We start from the raw sequence: 22,780 nt of genomic DNA, 5'->3' as shown, positions 1-22,780 counted from the left end.
AGTGGATGGTGAGATGGAAGTTTAGTTGGATGATTGTTGTATGTTAGAGAATTAGTAGTTATGTGCTGAGATTGATAATATATCCTTTGGGTTTTTCCCCTATTTTAATAGTTACGAAAACATCATATTTGATCCTATTCCGGACATTGAAAATGAGAAAACGGATACCGGACAATGTGAATAGTCCATTATTGTAAAATGACTGTCAGCGCTAGCGATACTGCCACTGTAAATCGTCGCTAGAGCATAGCGTAGTGGTTCATGTTAGATGGTTGGCTTTGGCGGGCAGAATCACTGCGTCATTGAACTGGATATTCGGCACCGGGATCATGATAAACGGGCAGATAAGATAGAAGTATCAATGGAAGGATCCTTTTATCGGGTCTAGGTTCATATGCGACACACTATTGGCGAGTAACTTGCTTATCGAGGATGTTTGACTGTCCGTTCGGTCTTTACAACTGCCCGAGAACTGGTTGTTTCAATGGTTACAGGAGCCCAGTTCCAGAGCCGCCAGATCAAAATACCGAATAATTACCAAGACAACCGTGGTAGCAGATCAAAGATAACTTATATGTCAAGTCTGTCGCTCACCAAGGATCATCGATCCAAAAACCTCAACAGCCATTATCATCGAAGTTTGTCAAAATGGTCATAATCACAGCGCCAATTCATTCTGACAACAAAGTTGCGCTTACAACCTCATCCATGTCCGCGAGCTCCTCCAACAACTGCACTGTCAATGGACTCTGAAACCCCTCATCTCGACCACCTTCTCCAATCTCATCCCCAACTGAACAACCAGGCCTCGTTGACCGAGGTCGAGAACTTGCGAGAAGATGATTGATGCATTAAATATGCCATCCAGGCCGCCGTTGCTATCATCACAGATTCATGGATGAACCTTACACAGCGAAGAAAAGTGGAATGTTTTCCAAGGAAGCGCTCAAATCGGAAGTCATGGGTTTGGCAACGGGAGTGAAGGAGGAGATCAAGAGTCAGAAGAAGGAGTTGAAGAGCCGAGAAAACCCACATGTTCCTTTATCCTATTACCGCATCTACGTAATTATTGTGAACCAAGTTTCAAGGTTCGGTCTAGTAAGCAACCTCCAAAAGTGACATACATTCATCCTCATGCTGATCTGGAGAGAAGCCCGAAGCGGCCCAACCGTGATGGAGACAAATAATTTACCTCAACCCACCCCGCACGGTTCTCCAAGCTTTTCCGGTTTCCCCCACGGGGTTCGGGTCCTTGAGGCTTCAAACAGAGTCAGGCTTTAATATTTTCCAAGGAAACAGTCTAGAATTTGTATCAGAAAAGGCCCAGGCCACACCAAAGAGACCCTCGCCGAATGTTACGTTGCTTTGGTTTATGGAGAGATACCCCAATGCCCATGGGGAGAGTGGGTTTCTCCAATACCCTTTCCCCAACATTGTCATCACCGACTGGTTCACTCCGCACGGAGGCTAACTGTCAAAGGACATGGCTCCTCCTTCTATTCGGCCCGTCGTAGATTTCTCCATCAACCCGCTGGTGAACATGACGATCTGATCCCCAAATTTCCAATCAAACACATTGCTTGGTTGATCAAGCCCGTGTCAACCCCGTATCGCTGAACCTGCACTAGCCTGGGCGGGCATCAGTCCGGTTTAGAATAAGCTGGGTATGGGAGTTGCCCGTGTGCCGTCTTTGCCGTGCTGCCGATTTGCGCACCTATCACAGCTGGAGAAAGACTTACAGAGCGTTGTCTAGCACATTGCGAGATCCACGACTCCACGGCTTATACCTTGACACTAGATGGAGATTCGCCTCGACGTTAGAGATTCTGGGCCAGAATGCGGAGAGGACCATTTATAATAAATAACCTTAACGTTCCCCAGGAAATGCTTGACTTACTTACCATCATCTTGGTTTAACACTGACAAGTCCTCCTTCCTCCAAGATGTCTTCTCCGGTTCTCAAGTCAAAAGAAGAGCTCGGCCAGGCCAATGTTGACCATGCCGAGGTTCTGGCCAACCCGGATCTCATGAATGATGCTTTCGATGCTGAACAGCGTGAGCACGAGCAGAGCACTTGGGCAGCCGCAAAGAGCCACCCATGGGCATGCTTCTGGGCATTCGTCATGTGCTTTACTATCGTAAGTTGCAGTCCCGAAATTAACGCCAGCGTCCAAAGTTGCTAATAAGTGTTGTTTGTTAGGTTATGGAATCGTTCGATATGTTCTTGAACGGAAACTTTGTCGCCCTTCCCGCATTCCAGAAACACTACGGCGTTCACGTTGAAGGACATGGCTGGACTATCCCAACAAGATGGCAGAGTGCACTCTTTCAAGCTGGTCAGTGTGGTGCCTTTGTCGGTGTTTTTGTCGCCGGACCTATCACCAACCGCTTCGGTTACCGATGGACAACCATGTTTGCATTGATGCTTATGAATGCCACCATCTTTATCTCGTTCTTTGTAAGTCGCAGAACTGTCCCTAATTACTATCATGGTGTCTAACCACTTCCACCCACAGGCCGATTCGCTAGAACTACTCGTTGTCGGACAAGCTTTGGAAGGTGTGCCATGGGGCTTCTTCATTGCCAACTCTCCTGCATACGCCAGTGAGATCGTGCCTCTTGCTCTTCGAGGTGCTTGTACTGCTACACTGCAGATGAGTTGGTCTATTGGATCCATCATTGTCGCAGGTGCCACATACGCCTACAACAAGCGCGATGACCAATGGGCCTGGCGCGTGCCCCTGGCTTTGCAGTGGCTGTTTCCTGTAAGTTAAAACCGTCAAATGCACAGTGATTGTGACTAACATTTTCACCAGACCCCTCTCTTGATCCTCGTCTTCCTCGCACCCGAGTCACCCTGGTGGCTCATCCGAAAGGGCCGCAAAGACGAAGCTCTGCGATCCATTGAGCGTCTCGGCAGCAAAGACAAGGAGGACTCTCACCAGAAGCTTGCCATGATAGAGAGAACTGTTGAGATTGAGGAGAAGCTCGGTGGAAGCCCTTCCCTTCTCGATCTTGTCAAGGGTACCGACTTGAGACGAACAATCATTACTTGTTTGATCTATGCTTCTCAGAATTTTGCTGGTAACTTGATTGCCAACCAAGCCACATTCTTCTTTGAACGTAAGTTTTGTCGCATTTTATGGATATGATTGGTGAAGCTAACCCATTACTCAGAGGCTGGTGTGTCAACTGAGCGTGCCTTTCAACTTAATTTGATCAACTCATGCCTTCAATTCGTCGCCAACATCATTTCACTTCCCGTTGCAGGATTCTTCGGCCGCCGTACAATCTACCTCTGGGGTACAGTCACCAACGTTACCTTCCTCTTCCTCCTCGGTGTTGTCGCCTCCATCCACCAGAACAGCGCCACCAACTACGCACAAGCTGTCCTCGGCATATTGATCTCCTTCGTTTACGCTGGAAGTCTTGGACCCATCTCTTACACCATCATCGCCGAGACATCTTCCGTCCGTCTCCGCGCTCTGAGCACTGGTGTCGGTCGTGCCGCTTATTACATTGCCGAGATCCCCATGATTTACCTGGCCTCTCAATTGCTCAACCCCACAGGATGGAACCTTGCTGGCAAGTGTGGATATGTCTGGGGAGGCACTGCAGTTGTCTGCTTTGTGTCGGCGTACTTCTTCCTTCCTGAGCTGAAGGATCGATCGTACCGTGAGACGGATATCTTGTTCAAGCGCAAGGTTCCTGCGCGCAAGTTCAAGTCGACCGTTATCGATGTCCGAGACAACGAGTAAGCTCGGCGATACGGTTGAGACTTTACGTTATTATGTAGCATATCATTTAAACTCTTTACTCACCCCAAAGGAAGGGTATTCCGGGTTTTTGTACTATGTAGTTAGCGACAATGTTATTAGCGATTGATCCCATTTCTCTGATAACGGTTTTGTAAATTTTGTCGGCGTGATTTGGCTGTAGATATATACATGTCTGATCGATCTTGGGTACTAGACATGGAAGGGTCATTGCCTGAAAGTGTGATTACCAACCGCCATCGCCGCACGAGGAATACACTTGTCGGTTCTCATATCGTCTATGGTCGTCGACGTTTGGAAGGCTGATGAGCTTGAGTAACGCGGCGCTTGTGCGCGTCAGTTAGCAAACATAAAGAGCTCTCCGAGCAGAAAAGGCACAATCGCAAGTCGCGGGTTTAGCTCAGTTGGGAGAGCGTCAGACTGAAGCCAAACTTCAATCATCTATCGATATCTGAAGGTCATGTGTTCGATCCACATAAACCGCAATTCTTTTTTGCTTTTGCCAAAGTTCAAGCAAGACCTAACAGAAAAAAGGTTAACCAGGGAATGAATGAATGTATGTCAGACCGGTGAGCAGGCTGAGTTACCGCCTCCCACTCTCACCGACGCTGGTGATAGGTAACATCGCACATAGGCGGCGTGACTCAGAAGAGGAAGACGTCTATTTCTTTTTTGTGCATCTGTTAATGCAATATAATTCGACGTTTTCCAAGCACATACACTCTATCTGAGAAACAATAATATTCATTTGTCCTGTGCATGTTAACACTCCATGGAACATGTCATTGTGGCTGCCTGAGCTAAGCCTTGTAGATATAATCCCCCCGAGATACACACCAAGGTTGCGCAGAGAAGCCAGTGGCTGTGCACAGCAGCTGATAAAGTTAACAATGGAACACATACACAATGACTCACACCGTAGCTTATCAGCTGTTCATCTTGTACTTATACCCTCCTTCAACCTGAACTTCTGCATCTTCACGGTAGTTTTTCCACAAACATCCATCATCCCAAGATGTCCGATCCATCACCTCACGCGGTTTTGACGCTGCCCGTGGACATTCCACGCATCACGTCTACAAGCGAAAACTCGGATCTCAATTACTTCGGCCCAGTTAATGACGAACTTCCTATCGAGGCGTCCAGGTACATCGCTCGTGTTACTGATGGGGTGGAGGACGAAATCGCACACACGCTCAAGGCATTCCTAGAGATCACGCAAAGCGACTGCGTTGGCAACGCAGAAGAGAAAAAATGTTGCTGGTTTACAGTCCGCTCACAAAAGCCCACCGACGAATTCCTCATCCCAAGATGGCACCGTGATGGTCGCATGTATACATACGACGAAGGACGAGAAGACGTTGTGAGAAGCAAGTACGCGCTCGTTATACTTGGGCCTGCTACACTCATGCTGGTGCCAGATGAGCAATCATTCGCTTTTGAAAAGCAAGCGGTGTCGAAATTTAAGTGGTGGTGGGAGGATGAGGATGCCCCTCAGCCCACGCCAGAAGAGATGGAAGACGCGGATTTGAAATTGCGAAAGTGCCTCGAAAACGAATTCAAAGATTCTCCCAAAGTACAGGTTGGACATGGCCAAGTCGTTCGATTCAGTTGGGGAAGAGACAACAGCCCAATTCATTCAGAGCCACATTTCGATTGCGACAGGATCTTCATAAGTGTTTTGTATGGCAGTGAACCGGAATTGCGATACATGGCCGATTTGAGGGATACTGAGTACGGAAAGTACGAGGTCGAACTCTAAGGACTGTCATGGACACTGCGCACCTTGACGCTGTTGCCACGGGTTGGTTGAACCGCACCGGCGATATCACCTTTCGAATAGATCGAGGTGCGCTGTCTTGGCTGTTGAGACACCCGACTGCAAGACTGATGGATTGGGGTTTACTCAAGACATGTAATAAGACGGCAGAAGCGGTGCTGTGATGGATCTCAAAGCTTCATGAAGAGAATGGCCATGGTTGGAAGACGAAATACGCTTTTTGATAGCTGTCGTTCTGTTCACATGTTTCCTAGACTAGAATGATCTAATCAATTTAACCTTTTTTCGTCAGTGTTAACTTGATCTGTGCCTGAGGATGTATTAACTACGGTTCTTAGTCAAATCGATGTCGGTTTCTGAGATGGAGTTTGTAGTTATCGTAGCGAGTCTCCAGCTGCCATGGAGGCGCATTGTAGATCTTCAAGTGGTGTATGCCGCATATCAAGTTTATTCTAATTTCTCGAGCCGCTAGCATTTGATCCTTCAAACGGCCCCTCAAATGCTGTCTTGCCCAAGGCCAATCCCAATGGACAGTTGCACACGGATGCCTCTTTGTGGGCTGAGGCTATGGCACGCATAACGACGCTAACCAGCGATAAGCCCTGCAATCTGCGACAATCTAACCGCTTATCACCACGAAGGATGAGATTCTCCCCCACCTTCATCGTTGTCCCGGCCACTCATCGCTGTAATCATGCCGAGTATCCGTTTCGTAAGGCTGCTGGCTCATCTGAAACCATCTTGATAAGAAGCTTATTTCCCACCCTAAAATCTTGGCTCTTTCATTACAACATTTTAGCACCATCATGTCTAACAACGGAAGCGGTCGCGGATTTCTTTTCTCACGAGGAGGTCGTGGCGGTGGACGCGGAGGCGGCCTACTTGGGTCAGCCGTTCGTGGTGTAGCTGGCGGCATTGGACTGGTCTCAGAAAGCGTTAGTTCCTACAAGGACAAGAGAAACGCGGAGAAGAATGCGCCGCCAGCACAACCGGCACATCAATCACAAGGAAGCAGTAGCAACGATGCTCCCGTCAGTCAATCACAGCAGAATACCTACCAACTACCTAGCCAAAAAAGCGATGCGACAGAGAGACAATGGGAACTCGACGATACCCAGACCGAGCTTCTCTCCAACCCAAATGGCGAGTCTTCGTCGTCATCACAGACTACACAAAATGACACCGATCTTGCTACCACTTTCATCAGAGAGCATGGCTTGACAAACCCACCAACTGGACAGCGACTCGAAATGCCCGTTATTCTTGCCCAAAGACGACCCAAGAATCGCTCCCGTGGATTCGTGCGTGGATATGCTCCTATCCTTGAGGACGTAGGCATTGACCAAGAAACATGGCTTGACTTCCTCGACAAATTTGATGCGGCATCAATGGCTTCCCCATGGATTCAAGTACTCAATTTTGCAGAAATTGGTGGACTCTTTGTACCTTTCGCACCAAGCATTGCTATCAGCGCAGCCGTGTATTTGACCATCGAGATCACCAAGGACATGCATAGCCGACAGAAGTATGATTGCAGTTCGCCTCCATTCCCCGCACAAGCTAACAGTTGAAAAGCACAAACAAGTTTCTAGGAAAACTCAACGAGGAATACTTTTATCCTAGAGGCCTCTGCTGCCTTATCATGACCTGGAGAGAGGATACCGGGAGAGCCCATGAGATGATTGATCTAAATAAGACCATTGCCTCTTCTATGAGTTCGGAAGACTCTGGAATAACAGACAAGTTTAGTAGATCTAGTGGAAAGACTTACGGAGACTTTTCCCTGCCCGAGGCTGCACCTCTTATCTTTCCTACGCTGGATGTTCTTGATGCTGCTGATACCGAGGAGTCCAAGGGATTCAAGAAGAGTATGGCTGCGAAGAAAAATTTTGTTGCAGAGTATTACGATAAAAGAGCACAAGCTGAGTTTGTGAGTATTTTACTGTCGGATTAAGTGGGATTGTACTAATATGAAATGCAGGCGCACAAGAACACAGACAATGTTCTAGCCAATCAGGGAGAACGACCAGAGTTCACTTCTCGATACGCTGACCCCTCTCACCCTGCCAACAGCGGTTCTATCCTTTCATTGCTTACTGGAGGAAATGTAAACCCCAATAAGTCACGTTCAAGCCGGGGCGGAATGTCTTCCGGAGGTAGAGGTGGCAGAGGAGGAAGAGGAGGGATCACCGGAAGACTGACTGGTAAGTCTGGACCTGTGTTCCAATACTCGGCTGGCGATGCAATGAAGAAATTGCTTTTGAGCAAGGTAAGAACATTCCCGGATCTAAAAAGCTTACGTGCGATTGGCTAATGCTATGAAAAGGACGTCTTGTATATGATGGTTGTCAACATGCCTACGGAGCAAGAGCTGAATGAGGCCAAGGCTGCATTGGGCCGGGAGTGATACGACTTCCATAGGGTCTCACTATGTACTGAATTTGTGAAAGCGAATCTAAATCGAAGAAGTAGTACATTAAAATATGTCTAAAAGATCTTTACAGCTATATCAAAACCATCACAATTCGTCATCAATCCCCTGAGCCAAAAATATTTATGGCTTAACAGGCTTCAGGTGAGGTTGAGCCAAGTTTGTAAAAAAGCTAGCTCCAAGAACCTTGGAAGGCGTAGCAGGATCTGTCGCGTTACAAAGCTTCGCAAAGTTACCGTTCTTCTTGAGCCGATCCTTGGTAATCTTGGCATACTTTGCCAGCGAGCACGACCTTCCTGGTCCATCTTTGCAAGATGGCACCGGGTAGACCACATCGTTGATGAGGATTCGCATGTACTTCTGTCCAGGACGTCCCTTCTTGGTGGCGCAGGTAAGACGCTCAAATGCGATGGTACCTCGCATGGGAGAGATCTCTGAGTTGCGCCAGAGACGATCCTCAGGGATGCGGTCAACGGGCAGCTTCTTTTGGTTGTCGTATACACCGGTGGCGACAGCAAGTTCGTTCAATTGGCCGTCGTTCAAAAAGCTCATCAAAATCTTGGGAAGTTTAAACTGTTTGCCCTCGAAGTTGGTACCGGTAGCGTCGGGTCCGGCAACAAAACGCTGCACTAACGCATCAAGGAAGGGGACCATCATCTTTGAGGCCACCTTGGTTGCTGGACCGACACCGTAGTAGTACCTCAGGTCTTGCTGATATTCGTATTGCTCCATCTCCTTCTGATTGAAGGTATTGCAAAAGGATGAAAGGCGACCCGTGATTTGCGACTCGAATCCGCAGATGTAAGGGAAGTCCCCCCATTGCCCATCTTCAAGCTCTAGATCACCCTCGATGTACTGGGACAATCGCTTCTTGAAGGCGGGTAGCCACTTGGAGCGCCAGGCGTCTGTCTGCTTGCTGCTGTCGTCCACGAACGTTGGGCACATGTCGGAGGGGGCCAGAGTGTCGCCAAGATGAGCAGGCATACCCTTGCCAGTAACGGCAACAACCGTGCCCAGTGAAGAGTTTGTCCCCAAGAAACCATGGAGGAAGAGTTGAGCGGTCTGAATAACACGCGTGTAATTGTTGGCCCAGACCACAAAGTCTTCACCTTCGCGGTAAAGATCAGGATATCTTTGTCGAGTTAGCGGACTAATCGTGACGCAAAATTATGTGTCCCTCACCTAGTACGAAGGGTATATCCCATGTCAAAAAGCTCCTTGTACCCAGTCTTGCTGAGCTGAGCAATCTGGATCTCAGGATTGGTTAGAGGGCTCTTCCACCGGTGGAGGAACTCCAGGGGTCCAGTCGCAGTATAGTCGGAGTTTTGGAACTGGCATATTTGTTAACGAAGCGGTAAAATTGAGGTTCCCGGCATCATTCACCTTGCTCTGCATCTCAAGCCACCCATTGTGAGCTCCGGTATCAGGGTACCTGGATCCATGACGTGATACGTAGGCAGCTTGGTCGACCTCGCAGCCCTCTGGCACATCAGAAGAAATACCGGTAATATCGGCACCTGACCTTGTTAATAACCAAGAGGTTGTGCTATGGGGATTCCTTACCTATATGCCACGGTCCATTACCGCCAAGATGTGATAGAGGGTTCTTCGCGGCAGCTGTGTCCGGAAGCAGGACGGGCTGCACTGGATCAATTGAGCTGCCTGATTGAGCATGGCTGACCTGACAGTAACTGCCGAGCACAGCGGCGGCGATAATTGGGCCCTTCATCGTTAGAGTTGGATTGAGCTGTTGGGGACTGTAGTCGGTATAACCACCGTGAAGGCTGTCAATATAAATACAGTTTGTACCCCAGTAGAACCGGAAATTGGTTTGCCTCTTCAGTAAATGCCCAGCTCTTTAGAACCTCGTTCATGCTATCATTATTCGACTTGGTTGAGTCTTTAAATGCCATACCCCGGACATAATGAACTATTGACCAGGGTTGCACCAGCACGTGGAGCTTCCAGGATGGGCCATTCGGTAGTATCGGGCTTGGTCACGGTGAACAAACAGTTCAATGCATTGGTGGAAAACCATAAACCTTGACAAGATCGGGTGAACTGCCTGATTAGGAAACCTGTATAGATAACCAGCTTCATCCAGTCAAACAACATGACGGATCTGCGTGTCCTCTACTCAGCTCTTTTACATCGTTATAGTCCAAATCTTGTTATATTGTTTAGTTTAAAAACAGAAGCTGGTTATCGGATGGTGTGGCCATTTTGGTAGAGTAGCGTGTTATTCCCTCATCAATACGGCCTTCGACCCCTGATGGGCAGTCGTCATGCAGATCACGATGTAACGTTATGCGCCAACCTCTTAAGCTTTGACATAGTCGTGCTTCAATACGATATATAGTCTTCACAACGTCACTTCTTATATCTTAAGAGCAAGCTTCGCACCTCAACTCTTTGTCTTCAACCGCAAAGCAAGTCATCATGTCCATTCGTTCAATTTCCAGCCAGCTCCTTGTCTCGACTTTGGCCTTGAGCAGCCTTTGTCTTGGCCAAAAGACCGGAAAGTTCAACTTTCTCACCTACAACGTGGCAGGTCTTCCAGAAATCATCAATGGCAACGATGTTCCTGGTGACAAGAAGACCAACTCCAACCTGATCGGTACTGCTTTTGCCACTCAAGGATTCGACATTGTGCACATGCAGGAAGACTTCAACTTCCACGCCTACATCTACGCGACTGACAACCACCCTCAGCGAACTCCCACTTCTGGCGGTGTACCTTTTGGAGATGGTCTCAACACTGTGGCCAACTACCCATGGTCCACTTTCAGCCGCAAGAAGTGGAACAAATGCAACCTGAACTCTGGAGACTGCCTCACTCCCAAAGGCTTCAGCTTCATGCGCATGGCTATCGGTGGAGTCGAAGTTGATCTCTACAACCTTCATGCCGATGCTGGGTAATTAGAATCTTCAAGAATTAGTCGCAAATTTGCTAATATGATCGATTGGGTAGATCTGACAAGGGCGACGTTGATGCTCGCTCGGCTGGTATTGACCAGGTCCTTGCCTACATCAATTCCAACTCCAATGGCCGAGCAGTTATCATTGGTGGCGACACAAACGACAGATGGACCAACGCTGGACGAAGCCTTAACAAGCTGACAGACGCTGGCTTCAGCGATGCTTGGGTTCAGCTCATCCAAGGTGGCAAGTATCCCACTGCTGGGGCTGCCGCAGACCCATGCAAGGTTCCTGCCGCAGACAACAAGTGCGAGATTGTCGACAAGGTTTTGTAAGTTACAATCAAGGCTGAAGATGTGTATCACCGAGAGAATTGTTCTAACCTAGTTTATAGCTACCGATCTGGAAACTCTGTCAAGCTCAGCGCTACTTCTTTCAACTACGTGCCCAAGCTCTTTCTTCAGCCCGATGGAAACATCCTTTCCGACCACAACCCTGTTCTGGTCGATTTCACCTACAGCTCTTAGTTGGTGGGAGTCTATAGGATTGCCACACTATGATTATCGATGGTATGTAGACGTCGTCTTGTCGTAGCAAGGGCCTTCATGTTTGACATCTTGATTCAGATATGGAGAGGCGAATTTATTAGTATATAATTCACAATACATATAAGAAATAGTTCACAGGTGTTTTGAAATTAATAACCTGTGGGAATCACTTCGTATTACTGTAGCATTGATCTGTGATTCCGTGCCCATCAAAAAAAGGTTCGCCATATTTTCATCCTGAACTATCAACTGATATCCTATTTCACCCTCTTCAGTATAATCTCACGGCTGTAATCACCAGCCGGGAATGTGACGATAAGCTCGCTAGGCGAGTCATCGATGCCAAATCTGAACTCGGCACCTAGGAACGCGTCTGATAGTCTCGATGGATCTTCGAGAAGCGAGACCAGCATCACCCAGAAATTCCCCGACGCGTGACGAAGCGTAAAGCGACTCTTCCATAGTAAATCCGTACGGTCAGCCAGAAGCTCCATCTTTCCGCTTTTCTTGCATTTGATACACGAGAACTCAAAGGTTCCATTTCCTGGAGCATAATATCTTCCTGCAAGGCTTTCGATGTCGACATGGGGTGGAGCGGGTTTGGCTGGTAAATTCGGGAAAAGAGTGGTCGCTGCGTTCGCAATGGTCTCTTCTCTTTTTCGTTGTGCCATTCGCAACCTCCATAGAATGTTAGATGACTGCCAATTGCCATGGTAGAAAATATGCTCGACTTACTCTTTCTCAATGTCAAATCGTTCATCTGCTGGAACCCCAAGTTTGTCATAAATCAGTCGCCTCATAATGACTTCTCTCACATCATTGGGATAGTTGGCAAGGAGAACAACTCCATAGTCGAACTCTGGAAGCCAGTAGATTAGTGCACCGTGAGACACGACAGACCCAGAATGCCAATAAACCACATGGCCTTGAATAGATGTGCGCCACCAGGAGAGACCGTATAGAGATACGTCCATACCGCGAGCAGGTTCTGGATTGTCAACGACTCGTGGCTTGCGTATATCTTTGTGTACTACTTTTGACAGAGGTCCCTCTTTACGGAGTAGACATCTGATCCACTTGGTATAGTCATTGACGTTGGAAATGATAGCTCCTGCTCCGCTAACGATGTCTGTGGGTAAGAATGGGATGGGGGCATATTGCTTTCCTGAACTATCCCAGTAATAGCCTGTTGACAAGTCCTCTGGTGCATCTTTAGCCTGTTGCAAATCAAGGTATGTGGAAGTCATTCCAAGTGGGCTCCAGATAGTTTCTTTGAGCACATCACCAAGCCACTTCCCCGTGATCGTCTCAATCACATACGATAGCGTTGCGTAACCTTCGTTGTTGTAGTCAAACTTTGTTCGAGGTTGCCATTGAAGGGGTGAGTGCCTCAAATTGCGAGCAATGTCTCGAATCTCCCATGGACGACCGTTCTCATACAATCTAAGACCCATATCATTGTTGCGTAGGCCCGATCGATGACACGCTAGGTCTTCGAGCGTAATGTTGTTTGTTGCCCAATCATCTTGTGTGACAAAGTCGTCTCGAATGATTGATGAGACTGGAGTCTGCCAGCCATTGGAGAGGGCAGGGTATTTCTTAGTCTCGATCAAATGAGCCAGGGTTGCCGTTACAAATGCCTTGGTTGTTGATCCACCATACCAAAGAGTCTCTGGTGTAGCGGGGACATCTGGTAAATTCGCATACCCGTAGCCCTTGTTCAGCGTTAGTGAGAACACAAAATGATCAAGTGACACGTTGATTGACCTTTGAATAGACGTTATCTCCATCCACAACCGCGATCGAGATACCGGCAAGCTTCCATCTGTCAAGGGCCTTGTTGACAAACTCGGAGAAATCGGGCGTGAAAGGATCGTTCATATCAGCAGCCCCCATTTTTGCGATGTAAGTAATCTCGACACTGGTAAAGAAGACTTCTTGACAGAACGTAAGCACCAAGAGCCTCTCTTGATGGCATGATGTTGGTTTAGCCTGATGTTATTTGCTTACGTAGGTGCATGGCTACGCGTTAACAATAATCCCCCTTGCAACCAGGGCGGGGGAAAGTTGCGCCTGCATGACGAAACTCAGATAAGAACAACGTTGGTTCGGGAATAACTACAACGGTCTGTCATCCTCCTTGAAAAGGTACTGTGCTTGGCTAGTGGCAGGTTGTGGTAAGCTTACGTTGGCCACTTTGTGAGAAGCGATCCTCTAGGCCTACAACGGCCGGTCATTTCCAGTTTGAGGAAGGAATCAATGCTATTCATATAGGACACGTCAAATATTGCCCATGAAACAAATACATCTACTTCCCTTCATCTTCTGCCTTATCGCTACACAGCAGCAGAATGCCCCCCAGCAAAAAAAGCCATTATTGGCCTGACGCTTACCACTCTATAACACGGTGTGAATGCTTTGTTAGCATACAAAGTAAGCGTCTTGATCAGTGTTGAAGGGTCAGCATGTACCTACCTTGGGAAAGATATTGTAACTCAATATCTGGTCGGAGGATACTGTGGGATTTGAACTAAAACTATGGGATAATCTGCTGCTACTGGAGTAAATGAAGAGGCTTATATCTTGACGCCAAGAGCTGGTGATATAAGATGGACAGCGTGTAACACAGGCCATGTGATGCAAGCCTTGACCTGGGCGGTTTAGACCGGTCCATTTCAGACTATCGACTTGGAAGATTACTTTAGCACCTTTCCGTCAAAAGATCTACGTAATAGCCTTATTTAAAGTTCCATATTTAAATGAATATCGGAAAGATGGCGTCGAGATAGGCGATCAAATATGGAGTACCTAGGGCAAGAATGGCAACCATGTTATGCGAAGAGGTGAAAAGAGAACATATTGAGGCACTGACGAATTGGCATAAAATATAAATGTCATATTAATTGTCTGTCAGCTTACTGTTGCAGAGCCAACTATTCATGCTTGGCCGTGGTTCGCTGATCATGTCGAGCGGATGTTTCGGTAGGTTGTACGTGTCGTGCTGACTGGCAATAGCGCCAGAATCCATCCATTTAGAGCATTAATGGGTGTGGTGACCCTTAAAGCCGCCGATAAGTCCAGAGGTGAGACAACAAGCTTGGCTCCGTCATGTGGACCTGACGTAGGGCGTGCACGTACACGCTGGGGCCGTATATCATTTTTGTTGGGGCATTGACCATCATCCCTTTATTATCATTCCTTGTTATCGTTGCCCTGTACCTCAGACTGACAATCTTGGGCCTTTTAGTTGCAAAGTCTCAGCCTCACATCCAACGGGATACCAACTTAATGCCAGATTAGCTTACATCTCGTGTCTGCTTCGCATAACTACTTTACATCAGCAACCCAAACCCACTACCTGCATAGCTTTCCCGACAATATGGCACACACATCAGGCGTAACGCCCTTATATCAGGTCTACAAACCACCGTTTACTGTCGAATCACCAGGCTACGAGAAAAGACCCGACGAAACCATCCCGCGTCGACACCCTCGAGCTCGTGATGGTCTCATTGAACGACCTGCCGACGATGTATACACAGTTTTTGACATTGTTCGTCGCAGCGCGCGATTGTATCCGGACAGCAGGGCTGTAGGCTGGCGTAAGCTTATCAAGCTCCATAAAGAAACAACAAAGGTCGAAAAAAAGGTTGATGGCAAGGTCCAGCTTGTGGATAAGGAGTGGACCTATTTCGAGTTGACACCGTTTTCGTTTTATACCTACAAAGAGTATGAACAACACTGCCTGCAACTTGGCTCAGGATTACGAAAGCTCGGAATGGAAGCTGGGAATAAGTTGTTCCTATTTGCATCTTCAAGGTATTGCCACCTATGGAACTCAGCATATAAAGACTAACTGTGTTAGTGCACAATGGATAGCCACATCTCATAGCTGTGTTACACAGTCCATCTCGATTGTCACAGCCTATGACTCTCTTGGGCAAAGTGGCCTGGAACACAGTCTTCTTCAAAGTCAAGCTGAAGTCTTGTACATTGATCCATATCTCCTCAAGACAGCGACTGAACCGTTGAAGAAGTCAAAGGTTCACACCATCATCGTCAACGAGGCATCTATTTTTGGCGGCCTCGAAATCGTGGAAGCTTTCAAATCTGCAAACCCAAACTTCAAAGTCATTAGTTTCGACGAAGTGTGCGAATTGGGCAAAAGCACCCCTGTAGATCCAGTGTTTCCCAAACCGGATGATCTGTATTGTGTTATGTACACCTCAGGCTCTGGTGGAGTTCCCAAAGGTGTGCGAATCGCTCATAGGAACTTGGTTGCAGGAGGTAAGTCAAGAACCCACTCAATGGAAAAGACGATGATTATTGACTGAGGACATTAGTTGCTGGACTATACGTATGCGTCGCAGATTGCGTCACCCACAACGACGTTCTTCTCGCCTATCTTCCACTGGCTCACGTCCTAGAAATGGCCCTTGAAAATCTCGGAATGTTCTTTGGAGGCACGGTCGGCTATGGAAACCCCCGAACAGTCTCCGATACCTCTGTTAGGAACTGCGCGGGAGATATGAGGGCACTGAAACCTACAGTCATGCCCGGAGTGCCACAAGTCTATGAGACGATCAGAAAGGGCATCATGACACGATTGAACAGCAGTGTTTTGCTCAAGACTCTGTTCTGGCGTGCCTTTGCTTACAAGAGCGTCATGGTAAAGCATAACTTGCCTGGCGCATTGCTGCTCGATGGGATTGTCTTTGGTAAGATCCGTGAGATGACTGGTGGCAAAATCCGATTTCTGTTCAACGGTGGTAGTCCCATTTCGCTCTCAACAAAGCACTTCCTCTCTATGGCACTTGCTCCTATGTTTACAGGCTATGGTCTCACGGAAACCTGTGCAGTCGGTGCTTTGGGCTCTCCTCTAGAATTTACACTGCACTCCATAGGAACAGTCCCAGCCTCCGCAGAAGTCAAATTGGTCTCGGTTCCTGAATTCGGCTATTTGGCAGATGCAGATACACCTCAGGGAGAGATACTGATCAAAGGCCCTGCAGTCATGATGGGGTACTATGAGAATGAAGAAGAAACAAAGAGAAGTTTCACCGACGATGGCTGGTTCAAGACCGGAGATGTCGGGGAGTTTGACTCCGATGGGCATCTCCGCATTATCGACCGTATTAAGAACATTGTGAAACTCCTGAGCGGTGAGTATGTCGCTCTGGAAAAGTTGGACTCAATCTACCGCGGCGCCCAAGGCGTTATGAACGCGATGGCATATGCCGACTCTCTACACGCTCGACCTATCGCTGTCGTCATGCCCAACGAGACGGTTTTAGCTAGCATCGCCAAAGACCTAGGCGTTGACGAACACAGTATTTATACTGATAACAAGGTACGCCAAGCCTTGCTCAAAGATCTTCAAGCGACTGGCAGACGGGCTGGCTTGTCGAGCATGGAAATTGTGGCCGCTGTTGTCATCACCCATGAGGAGTGGACTCCTGCTAGTGTAAGTATTGTTGAAGGACAAAAAGACTATGAGCTAATTGCAACAAATAGGGTCTCGTTACCGCAACGCAAAAGCTAAATCGACGTGCGATCAACGCCCGCTACAAGACGGAGATTGATAAGGCGTTGGAACAGGCTTGAATGGTCATTTCGTATGAAGGAGAGAGCGGCATTTGTAATTGGCAGAAGGGCGAGTGGCAGGTTTATTTCGTTTCACATTGGTTAGCCATAGTAATATTTCCAGAATCATTATTCATATTAGGTCACCTGTTCATATTCAGTCTACATACGTAATTGCGATATGCCAGTCCATCTGTGTTGTTTGCCCGCCGACTTTACTACTAAAACAATATTGAAAACAGCGATCCTTTCCCAAGCCATGCTACCAGTGCTGTGTGCGCCGCGATCGCTGGTTGACGATAGCACCGCCTTCCAGCGTGAATCTCGACTCCGGGATAACCTGACGCTCTCGAGCCGATTCCCATACCTCTCTAGCATACCTGCATGATCTGAAATGCTGCATAAACTCTTCCCCTGAGTAAATTCGATCTCGATCATTGAACCCCCACGGTGGATCCCCTCCATTAGGATGTTCAGCAATATACTCCTCGACACGAAAGTTACATCCCTTGCAACTCATTCCTCTTTCAAGACAGTTTCGACTGGGATCGTACCACGGGAACGCCGTGGTGGCCATATATCGATAGCAGTTATAGTGATATATATCCATGTGAGATTGGTGTTCTGGTATAAAGGGTACAGTGTTTTGGATAACCGGCTGGTAGGTATCAATCAAAGGTAGTCTTTGGTGCGCATCTTTGACAGTGACCAGATACCTTGGTCTCCTGACTTTAGGCCATGACACTAACGAGTATTTGCTATACACAACCCGTAACTTGGGCTCGCAGACTCGCTCGATATCCTTTCTCGACACATTGCACTCTACACAAAGCCTTTTCGGGGCTGGTATGGCCATAACATACAGGTCATAGGAGATCTCCAGGCATGTAAAGCAGCAGCGCTGACATTTAAGAAGAAAGAGGAACGTTCCAAACTTTCCGCAGAACTGGCATGAGGGATTGATAAGGGCTCGGTAGAAGGCGTTCATGGTAAAAAGCTGTGCCGTTTGCACTCTGAGCAGCGTCTTCAACCCCGCCAACCCGTGTTTTACGGCTTGGCTGTATTCACGAGTGTCTGTTGCCAAGTTTCGCGCTCGGTTATTGACGGCGCGAAATCGAAGATATGAAACAATATCAAGCTCCTGAAGTATCATGACCATCAGCTCTTTTGGCAAGCGGTCCAGAGCCCCAAGGCTTGACGAGACTGGTGTGTTTGATGCACTCTGTAGGAACGGCGCTTGAAGTTTCGAGTCAGGCGTCCGGACCAAAAGATCATCGAATTCATATCTGTGATACGCACAGACCCGAATGATGTCTTGGGCATCTTGTAGTGAGTTTGATATAGGGTCCATCTCGATATGTGTTGTTGTGATGATGGATGGATGTGGGGGGTTGAAAGCTGACACAGTTGAGCATACGGCTCCGTATGAGGCCTTAGGCAACAATGCTTACTGAAGCTGACAGATCCATGCATCTTCATGAATGATTGGTGGTGTGAAGAATTGTGCTTTGCAGTTGGTACTAACCACAGTATAGAGGTAAGTCAAAGTATTATTCGTCACAAATAGAGATGCACTTATCGCATGGCAGTTATTAACTATCGGTAACAGATGTTTGTGAGCATACACAGCTTTATATACTCATTGAGACGAGTAGCTTATGAATTCCACCGCCCTCATAACCGTTCGGGATATGATACTCCAGGGCACTTGTAGCAGCGTTGCTACTTTCAAGTTCAGCCTTCACTTCCTTTTCCCCATCTCTTGACTTCCTCAGATGAGTGAGAATCATTGCCATAGTCTGAGCATCATACAAACCCTCTCTTCTCTGAGACAAAGAAAGCATCTGCGCGGCTCTTGTAGCCACCGACTCATCTGAACACTTAAGAGCCAGCGCGAACAGCGGTGCAACAACTCCACTTTCCAGCGAAAAGTTTCGACGTGGAGTTTGGGTTGCGCTTGGAGAAGAATTCAGCTTAGCTGTGTAGTCAAGCAGTGTCTCTACCAGATCCAATACTTCATGCGCGGCTGGATTGGGTGATGCTCCAAATATTTCGTCATTGACAGGGAACTTGGAGTCCACGATCATCTGGCAGATTTTGGAATGAACAAGTAAGAATCTGAGACCATATTTAGTGTGCTCATCGTGTGCCTCGGCAAGTTGAAAGTTCTCGACTGCGTAGCTCCAATAATTGTATGCTGCTACCAACGCGGCTTTCTCGTCCAGCACAACCGGACTCAAGGACTCAATTCCTGCTTTGTAAACATCGGCATTTTTGTTGATGAAGCTGTAGAGCCACGACTGAAGCTTGATGAGGCTCTCATGAGCTTCCTGCAGCGTGGAGAAACACCTTTTCGGCACCAACGCATCATACTCTGCTTTGTGTTCTTCCCAGTGCGGTAGACTCAGAATTGGTACGCGGTCATCTTGAAAGAAGCTAGCTTGCATATCGAGTCGCTCAAAGATTGTCCTTAACCCTTTCATCTCGGCCTTTTCCATTTGCGTTGAGTGCCTCGAGATAGACTTGAGGAGTTCAAGACCATTGCTTAGATGTTGTTGAGCTGTGTCTGGATTTCCCAAAGTATTCTCACAGCAGTAGAATATGACACAGCAAATAAGTGCAACTTTCGTTGTGTCGGGCGATGATTGCGCAAGTCTCTTCCTTACTGTACGCATGGCTTTGCCATAATTATCCAACGTCTCAATACTTGCAGCTTGGCTTTTCACTGGATCTGAAGTAATGTAGTCCAAATGCAGTGAACTCATGGCAACAAGTGCTTGCCGTAGTGCCGAATCTTGATGACTCTCTCGAAGAACAATCTCGGACCAGAAGTCGGAGGTGAGAAACCCCGAGATCTCCGATGCCCCTTGCACGCAAAAGTAGTGGAGAAGTTGGCGGTCTCTTTGGCTTCCAGGGACCTTGAAGGGGATCGAATAGCTGGTGATGGATAGCAAGGGAATGGAAGGTGGTTGTGTTGGAACTCTTTCTTTGCGTAGAGCCATTGCTGAAACTGCGTTTGATGGGTAACCATCACATTCCCACCCAGATTGAATGCATTTTGTGCAGGCAGGTCGCGTCTCATCACACTTGATCCTCCTTTTTCTGCTAAACTGTTAGTCGTACTGACATTTTTACAAGGACAACTGCACTGACCGGCACGTTTGGCATCCAGTCCGCCTCCTCGGTGCACTGGACTTGGTCTTCTTTAGCATCACGGTCGTATGACTTGAAGTCATTTTTGAGTGTTCTCTGAGTTTGGTTGGGCCATCACTGAAAACAGACAGACGGTAACTAAGCAGTAAGCAGTAAGCGCTAATACCGGCTGATGTCTCGGAGATTTCATTCCATCGTTTTCATAAGTCTTATGCACTGGATAACGCTATACTGGACCCATATCTTGTCTTAAGCAGCCAATAAATCGAGGTTCTGATATCTCTGCACAAGCATTACGGGTCAAAAATCCAATGTGCTGGGATAACAATCCTACTCCCAAGTCTCCACATTCCCTTGAGTCGACTGATTTCGTGATTAATTTCAGGGAGGCCTCTTCAGCGTGTAACTCTGTTGCAATCGTCTGGCAATTAATTAAAAGGTCACCCGGGACTTAGGGAACAAGAAATGGTGACTTGGTGACTCTGGAACGAACGACATGGAGATATCTACAGTGGCTACAAGCCAACAGCCAGCCGTGGAACCCTCGACAGAGCACGCTACCAACAACAAACCCCAAAGACAATCTCTGGAGGTGGCGCAGCAAAATGAGCCAAGTCATACCAAGCAGAAAAAATCACTGGCTTTCAAATTGTCCTTCATTGGGCTTGCCGCCATCCTCTTCGTGTTCCAGATCGATGCCACAGCACTTGGCATAGCTCTCCCAGTAAGCAATTAACCCCCAAGTCAATCTGACCACCACCAACCTGTGTCATACTAATCACGGGAACAGACCATAGCCAATGACCTCAATGGCTCGAGTTTGGAGTCCTTTTGGGCCAACCTGTCTTACACACTCTGCGGTCTCGTAATGCAGCCAGTCTGGGCGAGCATATCTGATGCTTTTGGTCGAAAGCCGCCGCTTTATGCATGTATCGGCCTGTTCTTCATCGGGTCGATAGTCTTTGCTGTTGCACAAGATATGAAGACTATCATTGTCGGACGTGTGCTGCAAGGCTTCGGAGGCGGAGGAATTGATGTCCTCGTTCAGGTCATTCTTACTGACATGACGACGCTTGAGGAGCGCGCTACATATCTCGGGTTGATGGGTATCCCAAACGCAGTCGGCAATATCCTTGGTCCCTCTTTTGGTGCACTCTTTGCCACATATGCCAGCTGGCGATGGATTGGGTGGGTAAATCTCCCTATTCTCGGCTTTGGTGCACCTCTGGTGTTTTTCTTCCTCAGGTTGCGGTCCATCCCAGTTGACGCAAGCAATGTCGAACGCCTTGACTGGATTGGCATGGGCTTAGTGGTTTCTGGTATCACCATAGTCGTGTTACCACTGAGTTGGGCAGGGTCTTTGTTCCCATGGAGTTCATGGCAAACGTTGCTTCCGATGCTTTTGGGTGTCTTAGTGCTCGCTGTGTTTGTCTGGTTTGAGTCAAAGCCTGCTGTTCCAATCATGCCTCACCGGCTGTTCCACTCCAAGACAGCAAACATGACATTGATAGGCGGCTTCATACATGGCGCCATCCTTGTTTCTTTACTTCAATACCTGCCGCTAATCTACCAGGCAGTCTACCTGGAAACAGCAATCAAGTCAGCCGTCTTCCTGTTGCCCACCTCAATCACCAGCGTTGTCGTTGCAGTATTCTCAATGATGATGGTGCCCTTGTTCGGCGGCTACACCTGGCTCCTGCGAATCTCATGGGCTTTACTCATATTGGGTACTGGAATTCTGGCTCTTTTTGAACTCGGCTCCTCTTCTTCCATGCTTTTTGGACTCCCAATCATTTGGGGAACAGGTGTCGCTCTGCTACGTCTTCAGCTCCTACCAATGCAGGCCAGTGTTAAGAAAGTAGAAGATACAGGTGTCGCCATCGGCCAGTTCTTTACAATTCGCATGTTTGGCGGCTTGATCGGCTTGACAATTGCTTCTGCGATATTCAACACCGTCTTTGCAAAAACAATTGCATCCAGTTCTATTCAGCTTGAGGGATCATTGGCACCCCTTGCCGATTCTTCGAGGGCTGTTGCGTTCATCAAGGAGCTTCCTTCCCTGGATATTTCGCAGCGCACCTTGAATGATGTATTGAGTGTCTATCTAACATGCTTTCGAACAATCTTCTATACCATGACAGGACTTGGGGCAGTGGGGTTGTCCGCTTCAATGTTCATTGCTGAGATCGACTTAAAGAGTCAAGATCGTGGAAACCAGCAATTTGAGGATTAATATGATGAGACCATACTAGAACACATATCTCGCGTCGGCATTTTTAATGCGATATTACAAACATAATATACATAGATAAAGATGAAGATAAATAATGTAATACAACACCTAGATATTTCTTTAGCGAAGTTCACGAAACCGAACCTGTCAGGCTATGAGAAAATAACTTAGTCCCTTTGCTCCTTACACGTGTTTCCCATCTTTATCCATTGCTATGTTACTGGTCATTTACGAAATCATTTTTCTTTGTTTCACTCACTTGATGAATGAATTGTGTTCTTGTTCTTCTATGTTTTAAGAAAGACGAAGTAACATTGTGGGATTTCTCGTCCTATGTAAATAAAGCTGTGCCATTCT

The 22,780-nt window shown here is 47.6% G+C and overlaps 9 protein-coding genes across 9 annotated transcripts; 6 read left to right on the top strand and 3 right to left on the bottom strand.

Annotated features, from left to right (window-relative positions):
* Window positions 1–1,943: 1,943 nt before the first annotated feature.
* On the top strand, window positions 1,944–3,758 carry FPSE_04700 (uncharacterized protein; the record flags this gene model as incomplete). Its single annotated transcript, XM_009257818.1, has 5 exons — window positions 1,944–2,138; window positions 2,201–2,458; window positions 2,517–2,765; window positions 2,817–3,123; window positions 3,178–3,758. 5 exons carry the CDS (start codon window positions 1,944–1,946, stop codon window positions 3,756–3,758), a joined length of 1,590 nt encoding a protein of 529 aa, XP_009256093.1.
* Window positions 3,759–4,791: 1,033 nt separating this feature from the next.
* Window positions 4,792–5,538, top strand: FPSE_04699 (uncharacterized protein; the record flags this gene model as incomplete). The annotated part of the gene is made up of 1 exon (XM_009257817.1): window positions 4,792–5,538. The coding sequence occupies one exon, from the start codon at window positions 4,792–4,794 to the stop codon at window positions 5,536–5,538; it is 747 nt and encodes a 248-aa protein (XP_009256092.1).
* Window positions 5,539–6,362: 824 nt separating this feature from the next.
* On the top strand, window positions 6,363–7,963 carry FPSE_04698 (uncharacterized protein; the record flags this gene model as incomplete). Its single annotated transcript, XM_009257816.1, has 4 exons — window positions 6,363–7,081; window positions 7,132–7,486; window positions 7,538–7,825; window positions 7,883–7,963. The coding sequence occupies 4 exons, from the start codon at window positions 6,363–6,365 to the stop codon at window positions 7,961–7,963; spliced, it is 1,443 nt and encodes a 480-aa protein (XP_009256091.1).
* Window positions 7,964–8,110: 147 nt separating this feature from the next.
* Window positions 8,111–9,716, bottom strand: FPSE_04697 (uncharacterized protein; the record flags this gene model as incomplete). The annotated part of the gene is made up of 4 exons (XM_009257815.1): window positions 8,111–9,119; window positions 9,170–9,318; window positions 9,371–9,504; window positions 9,551–9,716. The coding sequence occupies 4 exons, from the start codon at window positions 9,714–9,716 to the stop codon at window positions 8,111–8,113; spliced, it is 1,458 nt and encodes a 485-aa protein (XP_009256090.1).
* Window positions 9,717–10,426: 710 nt separating this feature from the next.
* Window positions 10,427–11,433, top strand: FPSE_04696 (uncharacterized protein; the record flags this gene model as incomplete). Its single annotated transcript, XM_009257814.1, has 3 exons — window positions 10,427–10,902; window positions 10,959–11,237; window positions 11,301–11,433. 3 exons carry the CDS (start codon window positions 10,427–10,429, stop codon window positions 11,431–11,433), a joined length of 888 nt encoding a protein of 295 aa, XP_009256089.1.
* A 278-nt stretch (window positions 11,434–11,711) lies between these two features.
* Window positions 11,712–13,350, bottom strand: FPSE_04695 (uncharacterized protein; the record flags this gene model as incomplete). Its single annotated transcript, XM_009257813.1, has 3 exons — window positions 11,712–12,132; window positions 12,190–13,169; window positions 13,222–13,350. The coding sequence occupies 3 exons, from the start codon at window positions 13,348–13,350 to the stop codon at window positions 11,712–11,714; spliced, it is 1,530 nt and encodes a 509-aa protein (XP_009256088.1).
* Window positions 13,351–14,833: 1,483 nt separating this feature from the next.
* FPSE_04694 (uncharacterized protein) lies at window positions 14,834–17,058 on the top strand (the record flags this gene model as incomplete). Its single annotated transcript, XM_009257812.1, has 4 exons — window positions 14,834–15,273; window positions 15,320–15,741; window positions 15,798–16,918; window positions 16,969–17,058. 4 exons carry the CDS (start codon window positions 14,834–14,836, stop codon window positions 17,056–17,058), a joined length of 2,073 nt encoding a protein of 690 aa, XP_009256087.1.
* A 1,610-nt stretch (window positions 17,059–18,668) lies between these two features.
* Window positions 18,669–20,039, bottom strand: FPSE_04693 (uncharacterized protein; the record flags this gene model as incomplete). The annotated part of the gene is made up of 1 exon (XM_009257811.1): window positions 18,669–20,039. The coding sequence occupies one exon, from the start codon at window positions 20,037–20,039 to the stop codon at window positions 18,669–18,671; it is 1,371 nt and encodes a 456-aa protein (XP_009256086.1).
* Window positions 20,040–20,686: 647 nt separating this feature from the next.
* FPSE_04692 (uncharacterized protein) lies at window positions 20,687–22,423 on the top strand (the record flags this gene model as incomplete). Its single annotated transcript, XM_009257810.1, has 2 exons — window positions 20,687–20,914; window positions 20,981–22,423. 2 exons carry the CDS (start codon window positions 20,687–20,689, stop codon window positions 22,421–22,423), a joined length of 1,671 nt encoding a protein of 556 aa, XP_009256085.1.
* Between the last annotated feature and the right edge of the window lie 357 nt (window positions 22,424–22,780).

This window comes from Fusarium pseudograminearum, chromosome 2, assembly GCF_000303195.2.
Source record: "Fusarium pseudograminearum CS3096 chromosome 2, whole genome shotgun sequence".
NCBI lineage: Eukaryota > Fungi > Ascomycota > Sordariomycetes > Hypocreales > Nectriaceae > Fusarium > Fusarium pseudograminearum.
The sequence above is the reverse complement of the archived record's forward strand: the minus strand, read 5'-3'. Positions and strand labels throughout refer to the sequence as shown.